At 44.8% G+C, this 12742-nt stretch overlaps 1 protein-coding gene across 2 annotated transcripts in view; it reads left to right on the top strand.

Moving 5' to 3' along the window:
• LOC119973705 (glutamine-rich protein 1-like) overlaps positions 1–12742 on the top strand; it is a 73171-nt gene that overhangs the window by 44166 nt on the left and 16263 nt on the right. For both annotated transcript variants that reach the window (XM_038812091.1, XM_038812090.1), the window contains exons 5-7: positions 5861–6015; positions 9740–9854; positions 10378–10486. In XM_038812091.1, the coding sequence (XP_038668019.1) occupies positions 5861–6015; positions 9740–9854; positions 10378–10486 (379 nt within the window). The remainder of the gene's footprint in view (positions 1–5860; positions 6016–9739; positions 9855–10377; positions 10487–12742) is intronic.

Genomic DNA, 12742 nt, shown 5'->3' with positions numbered 1-12742 from the left:
AACTGTAAAGGATCTTGCCTGCCTCTTTCAGTCAAGCTGCGTAACAAGAGTCAACTCCAAGGCCCCCGCGCCCCCAGCTAATCCTCATGGGATAACCATGTGGCTGAGAGTAGATGATTAAGTTTTTACTTGAACGCTGGTGAATGCACCCAGATACATTAATTTTCTGCCATATCAGAAGGCTATCTGCCTCTGAGTTGCGCTGTTGAGAATGTTGGGCTTGTTCACTGGACTAACAGATGGGGTGCATCTTCTCCGAAATCAATGAGGGATTTTACATCAGAGCAGAATATCTGGAAGACGTTTCTCAAAGTAGGGATAAATAAAAGATTGGATGTATCAGGAGGTGTTTGATTTGGTCGTGTATTTCTAGAGCTGTAGCAGCTGTTATTCAAGAGCTCAGTTTTGAAGGTATTTCTTCAAAAGAGCTGATAATCAATTAGGGAAACTATTCATCTTCAAAAATAATGCTGTCTCAGTTTTTTAAAGTTATTGTTTTAAAGTTCATAGAATTTACAGTGCAGAAGGAGGCCATTCAGCCCATCGAGTCTGCACCGGCTCTTGGAAAGAGCACCCTACCCAAGGTCAACAACTCCACCCTATCCCCATAATCCAGTAACCCCACCCAACTCTAAGGGCAATTTTGGACACTTAAGGGCAATTTATCATGGCCAATCCACCTAACCACATCTTTGGACTGTGGGAGGAAACCGGAGCACCCGGAGGAAACCCACGCACACATGGGGAGGATGTGCAGACTCCACACAGACAGTGACCCAAGCCGGAATCGAACCTGGGACCCTGGAGCTGTGAAGCGATTGTGCTATCCACAATGTTACCGTGCTGCCCAAGTTATCAATATTGAATCTCCAGCGAGGGCAAGCAGAACTTCAGCTTTCTGCTAAGTTCTCCAGAAGTTCTCCAGTTCAATCCTAGGTTAGGTTTTGTAAGAGTGGAGAGAGCAGTGAGGCTGAAGTAGGAGAGAATGGCAATAGTTAAAATAGAGACTGGGTCAAGTCTATGGACCGAACAAAGTGTGATGTAACAAAGAAACGTGATTGGTTGGTGAGTGTTTTGCTGTTAGACCTGAAAAAGTAGACAATGTACCAGTGTGTGGCAGGAAGGGACGTAGAACACAGAAGAGTGCGCCAGCAGATAAGGCCAAAAATGTGGGCTAAATAGCTGGTTTGCAATGTAGAACAAGGCCAGCAGCGCGGGTTCAATTCCCGTACTGGCCTTCCCGAACAGGCGCCGGAATGTGGCGACTAGGGGCTTTTCACAGTAATTTCATTGAAGTCTACTTGTGACAATAAGCAATTGTTATATTATAATGAAATGGAGATTCCTCCACTTCTACCTTATGTCCCCAAACCTAGCACAGAAATAAATATATATGACCTGATAGCCATCACAGTGACATGGTTGCAGGGTGACCAAGGCTGGGACCTGAATATTGAAGGGTATTTGACATTGTACAAAGATAGGAAGCTTGGAAAAGGTGGTGGGGTAGCTCTGTTAATTAAGGGTGTCATTAGTACAATAGTGACAGGTGACCTTGGCTCGAAAGAGCAAAATGTAGAATCTGGTTGGGAAAGAGAAATGGTAAGGTAAGAGATAACTGGTGGGAGTCGTTTATTTGCTCTCTAACAGTAGTCGTGGGGTAGGCAGAGTATACAGGAAGAAATGAATGGTTGATGTAAGAAAGGTATTGCAGTAACAATGGGTGACTTTAATCTGCATGTAGATGAGGAGAATTGGACTGGAAACGGTCACCTGGAAACATAGTAAATAGAGACAGGAAGAGGCCATTCGGCCCTTCGAGCCTGCTCCACCATTCATTATGATCATGGCTGATCCTCAAGTTGAATATCCTGATCCCGCCTCCCCCCATATCCGTTGATACCTTTATCCCCAAGAGCTGTATCTAATTCCTTCTTTAAATTACACATTTTCACTTCAACTACTTTCTGTGATAGTGAATTCCACAAATTCACAACTCTGGGTGAAGAAATTTCTCCTCACCTCAGTCCTAAAAGGTTTACCCCTTATCCTCAAACTATGACCCCTAGTTCTGGCCTCCCTCACCATCGGGAACATTCTTTCTGAATCTACCCTGTCTAATCCTGTTAGAATTTTGTACGTTTCTATGAGATCCCCTCTCACTCTTCTAAACTCCAATGAATATAATCCTAACTGACGGCAGCACAGTAGTTATCATGGTTGCTTCATGGCTCAAAGGTCCCAGGTTCGATTCGCGGCTTGGGTCACTGTCTGTGTGGAGTCTGCACGTTCTCCCCGTGTGTGCGTGGGTTTCCTCCGGGTGCTCCAGTTTCCCCCCACAGTCCAAAGATGTGAATGTTAGGTGGATTGGCTGTGATAAATTGCTCTTTGTGTCCAAAAAGGTTAGCTGGGGTTACGGAGATAGGGTGGAAGTCTGGGCTTAGGTAGGATGCTCTTTCCAGGGACTCGATGGGCTAAATGGCCGCCTGTACTGTAAATTCTATGATATGAAAACGATCCTGTACACACTCCAGAAAATCCTCCTCTATTGCACTGTGACTAATTTGAGTCTCTCAATTTATATGCAGATTAAAGTCACCCATAATCAGGTGTTCCTTTATCACATGAATCTCTGACTTCCTGTCTAATGCTATTCCCATCATTACCAATGCAGTTTGGTGGTCTGTACACCACCCCTACCAATGTTTTTTGCCCCATAGTGTTTCTGAACTCAACCCAGACAGATTCCACATTATCTGTACTAATATCTTTATCGTACCAATATTATCTTTAATCAACAATGCCACTCCACCACCTTTACCTTTCTGTCTGTCCTTCCTAAATTCTGAATAGCCTCAATGGTTAGTTTCCACCTTTGGTCACCTTGAAGCCATGTCTCCGTAATCCCAACTATATCATACCCCTTTGCACCTATTGTGCAACTAATTCATCCATTTTATTTTGAAAATCGGTCAATAGAATTTATGGGGCAATTTCTTACACCTGCACGTTCTGGAGCCAACCAGGGAACAGGATATTCTGGACATGATGATGCACATTGAGACAGGATTAATTAGTTTAGACAGAGTTCATAACCTGATAGGATTTCATGTTTAGTTTGAAGGGGAAACGTTGGGCGTAAGACAAATGTTTTAAACCTGAATAAAGGACATGAAAGCAGATATAGCTCGAGTGAATTGGGGAACTAGGCTAAGAGATGGGAGCGTTTAGGTGCAGGAGCAGCTTTTTACGGAAATATGTATTAACTCTCAGCAAAGATTTATCCAAGTGAGCAAGAGACTCTGAAATAGATGTATTATCCATGGCTAAATAAGGAAGTTACGGGTAGTGTCTTATGGAAAGAAACATTGTACAAATCTGCAAAGATTACTGGTAGGTCAAAAGATTGGTCAAATTTCAAGGACCATCAAGAATGACGAGAAAGGAGAGAAAGCTAGTAATATAAAGCAGATAGATGTATTTCTTCAAGTTTTTAAATAGGAAAAGAATAATTAAAGCGAGGGTTGATCCTTGAACCTAAGAACTGGAAGCTGGCAATTCAGCCCCTCTATCCCGCTCCGCATTCCATACGATTGTGCCTGATCTCCCACAGGCCTCAACCCCCACTTTCCTGAGAGAGTGAGTTTGTGGAATAAAAAATGGAAAAGTAGGAAATGGCAGACGCTTTCAGCAGATATTTTATGTCCATCTTTGCTGCAAAGACCTGGAAAGCTTTCCAATGTTACATGAAAGCCAAAAGCAGAATAGGAGAGTGAAATTTAAAACAATTCACCATCGTCACAAAGGAAAGATTGCTGGGAAAACCTTTAGACCTAAAAGCTGACAAATCCCCAGGACCGGATGACCTACATTGTAGGGTCTTAAATTAAATGGCTGCAGAAACAATAGATGCATTGGGTATAATCTTCCATAATTCCTTAGATTCTGGGAGGGTCCCAGTGGATTGGAAAATAGCTAATGTAACACCTTTATTGAAGAAAGGAGGGAGACAGAAAGCAGGAAACTACAGGCCAATTAGCCTAACGTCTGTCATAGGGAATTTGCTGGCGGTTATAGCATTGAGGTTATAGCAGCACAATTGAAGGGCATACAAGATCCTGATTGGATAGATACTGGGAGTATGTTTGCACTTGTGGGAAAGACTAGAAGCAGGGGATATGATTTAAGAATAAGAAGCGCCTACCTTTTAAAACGGAGATGATGAGAATTTATTTCTGGGAGAGTAGTGAGCCTGTGGAACTCTCTTCCCCCAGAGAGCAGCGAAGGCTGCTGGATCACTGAATTTATCCCAGACTGAGTTAGACAGGTTTGTGGGGGGACCATGATCTTAATGGTAGAGCAGGATTGAAGGGCTGAATGGTCTACTTCTGCCTCTAAGTCAGCCATTTTTCTAAGTCGGGTGGGAAAGAAGAGCTGACTCATCTGGGGAACCCTCTGGCCTGCTCTTTTATCCCCCACCATCTCTGAATAACAGGCTCACGTTGGGCACAGTACTGAACTGCAGACCTGATGGCACTTCTAGTTCTCTTACAATGTTTTGCCCAGTGTGTACTGACACTTGCACAAACACTTTTGTTCCTTCAACTTGTGTTTGTTACCTTTACTAGAATCAATGGAGAAGGGGGGGAACTCATACTACAGGGCTGATGCAGCAAAGAGAAAGGGCTAGCATGCAGGTGAAGGGCCGGCCATTTCTTTGCAACCACTTTTGGAGAAAGACCTCCTGTCAAAACATTGACCTGTTATTTTCTCTCTTCAGACCAGAATAAATAGGAACTAGTGGAGGCCATTCAGCCCTTCAAGCCTGCTCCATTTAATGACATCATGGCTGATCGAACACTCCACTAAGTTCACGTTCCTGCCTTTTCTCTGTAACCCTTAAACGCAGCCTCTACAGCTTCCTGGGGTAAAGGGCTCCAAAGATTCACCATGTTTTGAGAGAAGAAATTCTTCCTCCAATCCTTTTTCAGTGAGCTCCACCTTCTGCAACTATGGCTTCTGGTCCTACACTCTCCCAACATTTACCCTGTCTAACCCCCTAAGAATCCTGGGCTGCATTCTCCATCGGTGGGATTCTCCGCTTCGCTGGCAGCGCACTCATGCCCACAGATTTCCCAACGGCGTGGGGGTACCCAAAATAGGAAACCCCAGTGGCCAGATGGCGGGACGCTGAATCCTGTTCCTTATGTTTCAATCAATCACCACTCATTAGGAATACAGACCCAACCTGTTTAATCTTTCTTCATATGGCAGTCCCTCCGTACCTGGGATCATCCTGGTTAAACCACCTCTGTACTGCCTCTAATGATCTACCGTTCATTAAATAAAGGTAACATAAAGTTTCCATAGTCCCAAATGATTAGAACCTGCTTTCCCCTTAGAGGGGGAGAGCTGACTGGTGGTGATTTAACCTGAGGGTCACCATTCCTCAGGCGAGGGGCAAGGTTGAGAAGGCGGGGCCTTCATGAATAACCTCAGCCGATATGGGAATTGAACTCACTGCTGGCCTTGCTCTGCATCACAAACCAGCTATCCAACCAACTGAGCTAAACCTTAAATAACAGGACCAAAATTGTATACTGTATTGTAAATTTGGCTTCATTATCTGCTGTAAGTTCCACTTCTCCATTAAGCGGGCCCATCATTTGAAATGAGAAATTGACACATCCAAAAAATAATCGATTAATGCATTTGTTTGCTATTAATTTGTTTCAAGAAACAAATCCTGCTAATCTTTTCCAGTTTCCTGTAAGATGTGATTTCAGCAATCTTGTATATTGGCCATAACATGCAGCTAATAAATACTCTGGGTAATGGTGGTGTTTTCTTCCCTTCTAAGGGCGTCAACCATTGCGGTTCCAGGAAGACCTCCTGTCGTCAGCAGTGGCAGAACTAAATTACGGACTGTGTCTCATGCTAAAAGAAGCTCGTAATTCAGAGGGTGAAGCGTACAGCCCGGACATGATGTACTATGTGTGTCTCTGTATACAAAAGGTACAACTTGTTGATTAAATATACCCAGAGCAATCTTGAATTTTCGAACCACTTCATTCAATGGCAGGAATGGATTGTCAAAATGGAGAGTTGGTACGTGTATATTTTGAGTGAGGAAGATGATGGGCGTCTTTTCCTCCTTTATCAGGTTGCAGTGGCAATTTTCACAGAACTAATGTTCCCTTTTTAAAGTACAGAAAAATGCTAATGCTAGGAATCAGTAATCAATGGCAAATTGGTAAATATTCCCAGCAGACCAGTCAATATTCATGAAGAGAAAAAGAGGGGGTCAGCATATACACGTTTCAAAATATTACTGAAGAGTATTAAACTCTGGACACCAGTCTCCATATATATCCAGATATTTTGGTTTTAAACATCTCTTTTACATATCCATTTCTCGGACAGACACGAGACTTTGCCCTGCCATCAGGGATGTGCCCAGGTTACTCCAGCTGTAAGTGTTGCTGAATGACAAGGCAAAATGGTCTTTTCTGCTTTGCCTTCCATCTGCCCTCTTGAGTCAACTTTTAAACTGCCAACTGGGCTGACAGCGGAGCTTTCAACTAAATATTGGAAGGGTTCATTTGCATGGAAAATTAGAAAATCAAAAGTTAAAGGAAAAGTAAGAATGCAGATCAGCGATGAGACAGATTGTTACCAGAGAATAAAAGGAAGGGGCAGAACGCATGAACATGATATTGCACCAAGGAATCAGAGCAGAGGAGGGAAATTTGATAAAAGAACAAACTTTTAAAGGCTTTGTATCTGAATGTGCGAAGCTTCGTAACAAAATTAAAAACTTAACGGCGTAAATAGGGCCAAAAGATATGATTTTGTGGCGATTACTGAGACATGGTGCGGGATTCTCCAACCCCCGAATCACCCGGGGCCAGCATCAATCCCGCCCCCGCCGTGCCCCGAATTCTCTCTCCCCCCCCCCCCCCCCCCCCCCCCCCCCCCCCGAGATTAGGCGGGTCGGCGAGCCCCCCACGCGTGTCGGTGGGCCCCCCGCACGATTCTCCGGCCCGCGATGGGCCGAAGTCCCGCCGCTGATAGGCCTTTCCCGCCGGCGTGGATTAAACCACTTACCTGATTGGTGGGGGGGGAGATCTGCCCCCGGGGGGTGCCCCAACGGTGGCCTGGCCCGCGGTCAGGGCCCACCGATCGGCCGGCCGGCGGGCCTGTGCCGTGGGGGCACTCTTTTTCTTCCGCCTTCGCCATGGTCTTCACCATGGTAGAGGCGGAAGAGACCCCCTCCCCTGCGCATGCGCCGGTATGACGTCAGCAGCCGCTTACGCTCCGGCGCGTGCCCTGATTTGCGCCAGCCGGCAAAGTCCTTTCGGCCCCGGCTGGCGTGGCACCAAAGGCCGTTCACGCCAGCCAGCGGAGTGGGAACCACTCCGGTGCGGACCTAGTCCCTCAATGTGAGGGCTTGGTCCCTAACTCCGCACCTTTGGGGCGGCCCGACGCCGGAGTGGTTCACGCCACGCCGGGGCCTCCGTCCCGCCGGGTAGGGGAGAATCCCGGCCATGGTTACAAGGAGACAGGGTCTGGGAATTGAATATTCATGGGTACGTAGTATTTCGGAAAGATGGACTGAAAGGAAACCAAGGTGGTGTAGCTTTGATGGTGAAGAACTGTTGTATTGAGAAATGATCTAAGCACTGGAGATTGAGATGTGGAATCAGTCTGGATAGAAATAAGAAACAGCAACGGGAAAACGTCCCTGGTAGGAGTAATCTCCCGGTCCTCAAACTGTAGTTCCACAGTGGGGCACAGTGTAAACCAGGAAACACTGGGGGCTTGTAAGAAAGGTACGGCAATAATCATGGGTGACTTTAATATGCACTTAGACTGGATTAATCAAATTGGCACGAGTAACTTCAAGGGAGACTTCATTGAATGTATTAGAGATTGGGGTGATATGGCGCAGAGTCGGGATAAATCGGTCTTTTTCTGATTGACAAGACGTAACTAGTGGGTGCCACAGAGTGTGGTCTTCGGGAGCCCCATTTATTTACAATGTTTATTAATGACTTGGATACTGGGATAGATGGTTCTACAGGCAGATTTGCAGATGACACTAAAATAGTTGGGACAGTAAGTTGCAATGAGTAAATAAGAACCTTACAAATGGATACAGATAGGTTAGGAGTGTGAGCCAAAATGTGGCAGATGTATTTTAATGTGGATCAATGAGGCTGTCCATTTTGGGCGGAAAAATGGAAACGCAACTTATTATCTTAATGGAGAGATTTCAGAGTGCTTCAGTGCAGAGGGATCTGGGCGTCAGAGTGCTTCAGTGCAGAGGGATCTGGGCGTCAGAGTGCTTCAGTGCAGAGGGATCTGGGCGTCAGAGTGCTTCAGTGCAGAGGGATCTGGGCGTCCTCGTGCATGATTGGAGAAAACTAACATCCAGGTACAGCAGGTAATAAAGAAGGCAAATGGAATTTTGGCATTTTATAGCTAAAGGAACAGAGTATAAAGGTAAGGAAGTGTTGCTGCAACTGTACAAGGTATTGGTAAGACCGCACCTGTAGTAATGTGCACAGTTTTGGTCCCCTTATTTGAGGAAAGATGTAGGTGCATTAGAGACAGTTCAGAGGAGGTTCCAGAGATGTGTGGTTTGTTGAGGTTGAGCAGTTTAGGCCTATACTCTCTAGAGTTTAGAAGAATGAGTGAAGATCAATTTGAGGTATTGACAAAATAGTCAGCAGATGTTTCCTCTCGTGGGGGATTCGAGAACGAGCAGTCACAGTCTCAGGATAAGAGGCAGCAAATTTAAAACGGAGAGGAGGAGAAACCACTTCTCCAAAGGGTCGTGAATCTGTGGAATTCGCTACCACAGAGTGCGGTGGATGCTGGGACAGTGAGTGCATTTAAAGAGCAGATAGACAGATTTTTAATTAGTAATAGTCTGAAGGGTTACGGAGAACGGGCAGGACGGTAGCATTGAGGCCAAGATGAGATCAGCCATGATGGTATTGAATGGTGGAGCAGGCTCAAGGAATTGAATTGCCGGCTCCTGCTCCTAGTTCTTATACTCTTGTGTTGTAACAGGGCTACATGCAACGTGCAACACACTAACGGGTCAGAGTAACTGGTCTGTGTCATGTTCATGCTCCAAATGAGTCTTCACCACTATTGACTTGAATCTGCCATTTCCGCATAATTCTAATTCTTTCTCATTCGTGCATTTATAAGTTTCCTAGCAGAAGCGCAATTAGTCAAAATAACCTCCTGTGCTTTATCATTCTAAGATTTGAAATGTATTTATGCTATTTACCTCAGCCACTCTGATATCAAGTTCCACATACTCGTTACTCCTTTCAGTAAAGAAGTTCCTCTTGAATTGCTTTTGGATTTATTAGTCACTAAATTATTTTATGGCTCCTAGTTTTGGACTCTTCACACATGGAATCATCATCGTGAATTGTTTAGAACTCCTTCATAAACTGCTGTCAGCAGGAATGATTTATTTACAAAATTGCTTGCCTTGTGCAATGGAACCAAACCCTCTCAAAATAACTGACTAATAACAATGTAGTGTTTCATAAACTGCTTCCACTCTATCAGTTTACTCTGCTCCATGTACCTGAAGCACAGCGCAGGTTTTATACGTGGCTGGTTTCCGTATGAACCAGGCCGACACACCGATTGTACAGGTGTTAATTGCTGTGTTTATTTCATTTTACGGAATATTTTGTTTTTTATTTTTCAGTACCTGTTTGAAAATGGCAGAGTAGATGATATATTTTCAGATATCTACTATACAAAGTTCACTGAGAGATTACAGGAGGTGTTGAAGGATTGGCAACCTCAGATCACTTCTCTGGGTAAGTGAATGTTTAAGTCAGTGTCTTCCTACAGGTAACACATGGGTGGGTATGGGGTTTGTTTATTTATTTTTATTAAATAAAACCTAGTAATAGGTTGGGTTGTGGGGGTAAAACCCACACAGACACGGGGAGAATGTGCAAACTTCACTCAGACAGTGACCGGGGGCCGGGATTGAACCCGGGTCCTCGGCACTGTAGGCAGCGGTGTAGCCACTGCGCCACCGTGCTGCCCAGGGTATGGGGTTTATATAGTAGTACAATGCTTAGTGTTAAATCAATGACCCCAAAAGACTTGTCCACCTGTCTGAATGGCTTTGTCAGATTTTCAAATGCTATCACCCAAGTAAGAATCTGCACCACAGATTGCGGGATTGAGTTTGTCATTGATTATTCTATTTAATGCATTCTGAATGTGCATTTAGGCTCCTACTTGGCTTCTTGCCAATTAAAGATATAGCACTGCTTGCAAAATAGTTAATGTCAAGGCTGAAAGTAAATGTAGCACTGTTTGGTTTAATAGGTTACCTAATCCCCAGCCACATCACCGAGGAGATGCTGTGGGAATGTAAACAACTCGGTGCTCACTCTCCTTCCACCCTCCTTACAACTCTCATGTTCTTCAACACCAAGTGAGTTTCCCTTTAAGTTACTTGAACCTGAAATTCTTAATGCTTGAATACTTGCTTATTCTGGGTGCAAGGGACCCATGTGAAACATTTCCTAGTTTTTCTCTTTCAAACGCTATGAACCTTTGAGTTGTTTTAGTGTTCCGTTTTTATTCCAAAGTAACATGCAGTGTCTGAAGATTTCCTGGTTGCTGTTCTACCTTCATCAGAATTATTTTTAAAGAACACCAGAAGTGAAGTGTGATATTTTCTACCCGTTCCACCTGATGTTGGCTCCGCCTTTACAACTGCAGAAAGTTACTGAAACAATCCTTTTTTCCCTAAATTTCGAGGACACAATTAATTTTCTCCAATTAAAGGGCATTTTAGCGTCACCAATCCTCCTAGTCTGCACATCTTTGGGTTGTGGGGGCGAAACCCATGCAAACACGGGGAGAACGTGCAAACTCCACACGGACAGTGACCGAGAGCCGGGATCGAACCTGGGACCTTGGCGCCGTGAGGCAGCAGTGCTAACCACTGCACCATTGTGCCACCCCTTGCTGAAACAATCCTGATTAAACTTGTCCTTAATTTTAAAAATTACGTTTTTTTTAAAATTACACTGGTTACCCTGGGTGTTCAATATTTTTTGTAATTTTAAACTGGATGCTTTTCCCATTGTCCACATATTCCTGCTCCAGCAGGAGTTGCTGAATTGGATTGGATTGGATTTGTTTATTGTCACGTGTACCGAGGTACAGTGAAAAGTATTTTTCTGCAAGCAGCTCAACAGATCATTCAGTACATGGAAGAAAGGGGAATTAAACAAAATTCAAGAAAATACATGAGAATACATAATAGGGCAACACAAGATATACAATGTAACTACATAAGCATTGGCATCGGTTGAAGCATACAGGGTGTAGTGTTAATGAGGTCAGTCAATAAGAGGGTCATTTAGGAATCTGGTGACAGTGGGGAAGAAGCTGTTTTTGAGTCTATTCATGCGTGTTCTCAGACTTCTGTATCTCCTGCCCGATGGAAGAAGTTGGAAAAGTGAGAAAGCCGGGTGGGAGGGATCCTTGATTATGCTGCCCGCTTTCCCCAGGCAGCGGGAGGTGTAGATGGAGTCTATGGATAGGAGGCAGGTTTGTGTGATGGACTGGGCGGTATTCACGACTCTCTGAAGTTCCTTGCGGTCCTGGGCCGAGCAGTTGCCATACCAGGCTGTGATGCAGCCCGATAGGATGCTTTCTATAGTGCATCTGTAAAAGGTCGTAATGGTTAATGTGGACATGCCGAATTTCCTTAGTTTCCTGAGGAAGTATAGGCACTGTTGTGCTTTCTTGGTGATAGCGTCGACGTGAGTGGACCAGGACAGATTTTGGTGATGTGCACCCCTAGGAATTTGAAACTGCTAACCATCTCCACCTCGGCCCCGTTGATGCTGACAGGGGTGTGTACAGTACTTTGCTTCCTGAAGTCGATGACCAGCTCTTTAGTTTTGCTGGCATTGAGGGAGAGATTGTTGTCGTTACACCACTCCACTAGGTTCTCTATCTCCCTCCTGTATTCTGACTCGTCGGAATGGAATAGAATGGTAAGAAGTGCTTGCCTTGCTCCTCCAAATAGAATCTCTGGCTAATCTGTGTTAACACTATTTTCCTGATTTTTAAATAAAGATTTGAGTGTATTTGGGGCAGCAGGGTAGCATGGTGGTTAGCATAAATGCTTCACAGCTCCAGGGTCCCAGGTTCGATTCCCGGCTGGGTCACTGTCTGTGTGGAGTCTGCACGTCCTCCCCCTGTGTGCGTGGGTTTCCTCCGGGTGCTCCGGTTTCCTCCCAGTCCAAAGATGTGCGGGTTAGGTGGATTGGTCATGCTAAATTGCCCGTAGTGTTCTAATAAAAGTAAAGTTAAGGGGGGGGTTGTTGGGTTACGGGTATAGGGTGGATACGTGGGTTTGAGTAGGGTGATCATGGCTCGGCACAACATTGAGGGCCGAAGGGCCTGTTCTGTGCTGTACTGTTCTATGTATATAGTCATTTGACAGTTCCAAATGTTTTGCATAAGCATGGAGCCTTTATCTCTGACTTGTGTGCATTTCTCTTAAACTTCACCAGAATGCACTGACTTTTTGAAGGGCTTACTAAGTCCTATTGTACAAACTTGAGGTAGCATCCCATAGAGTACCATCACCAGTTGGAGGAATTCTAAATTAATTGCCAGTGTAATAGGTTCCTGAAAAGTTGTGAACAAGTTGGCGATCACTTGGGTA

Source organism: Scyliorhinus canicula, chromosome 11, assembly GCF_902713615.1.
Source record: "Scyliorhinus canicula chromosome 11, sScyCan1.1, whole genome shotgun sequence".
Lineage (NCBI taxonomy): Eukaryota > Metazoa > Chordata > Chondrichthyes > Carcharhiniformes > Scyliorhinidae > Scyliorhinus > Scyliorhinus canicula.
The sequence above is the reverse complement of the archived record's forward strand: the minus strand, read 5'-3'. Positions and strand labels throughout refer to the sequence as shown.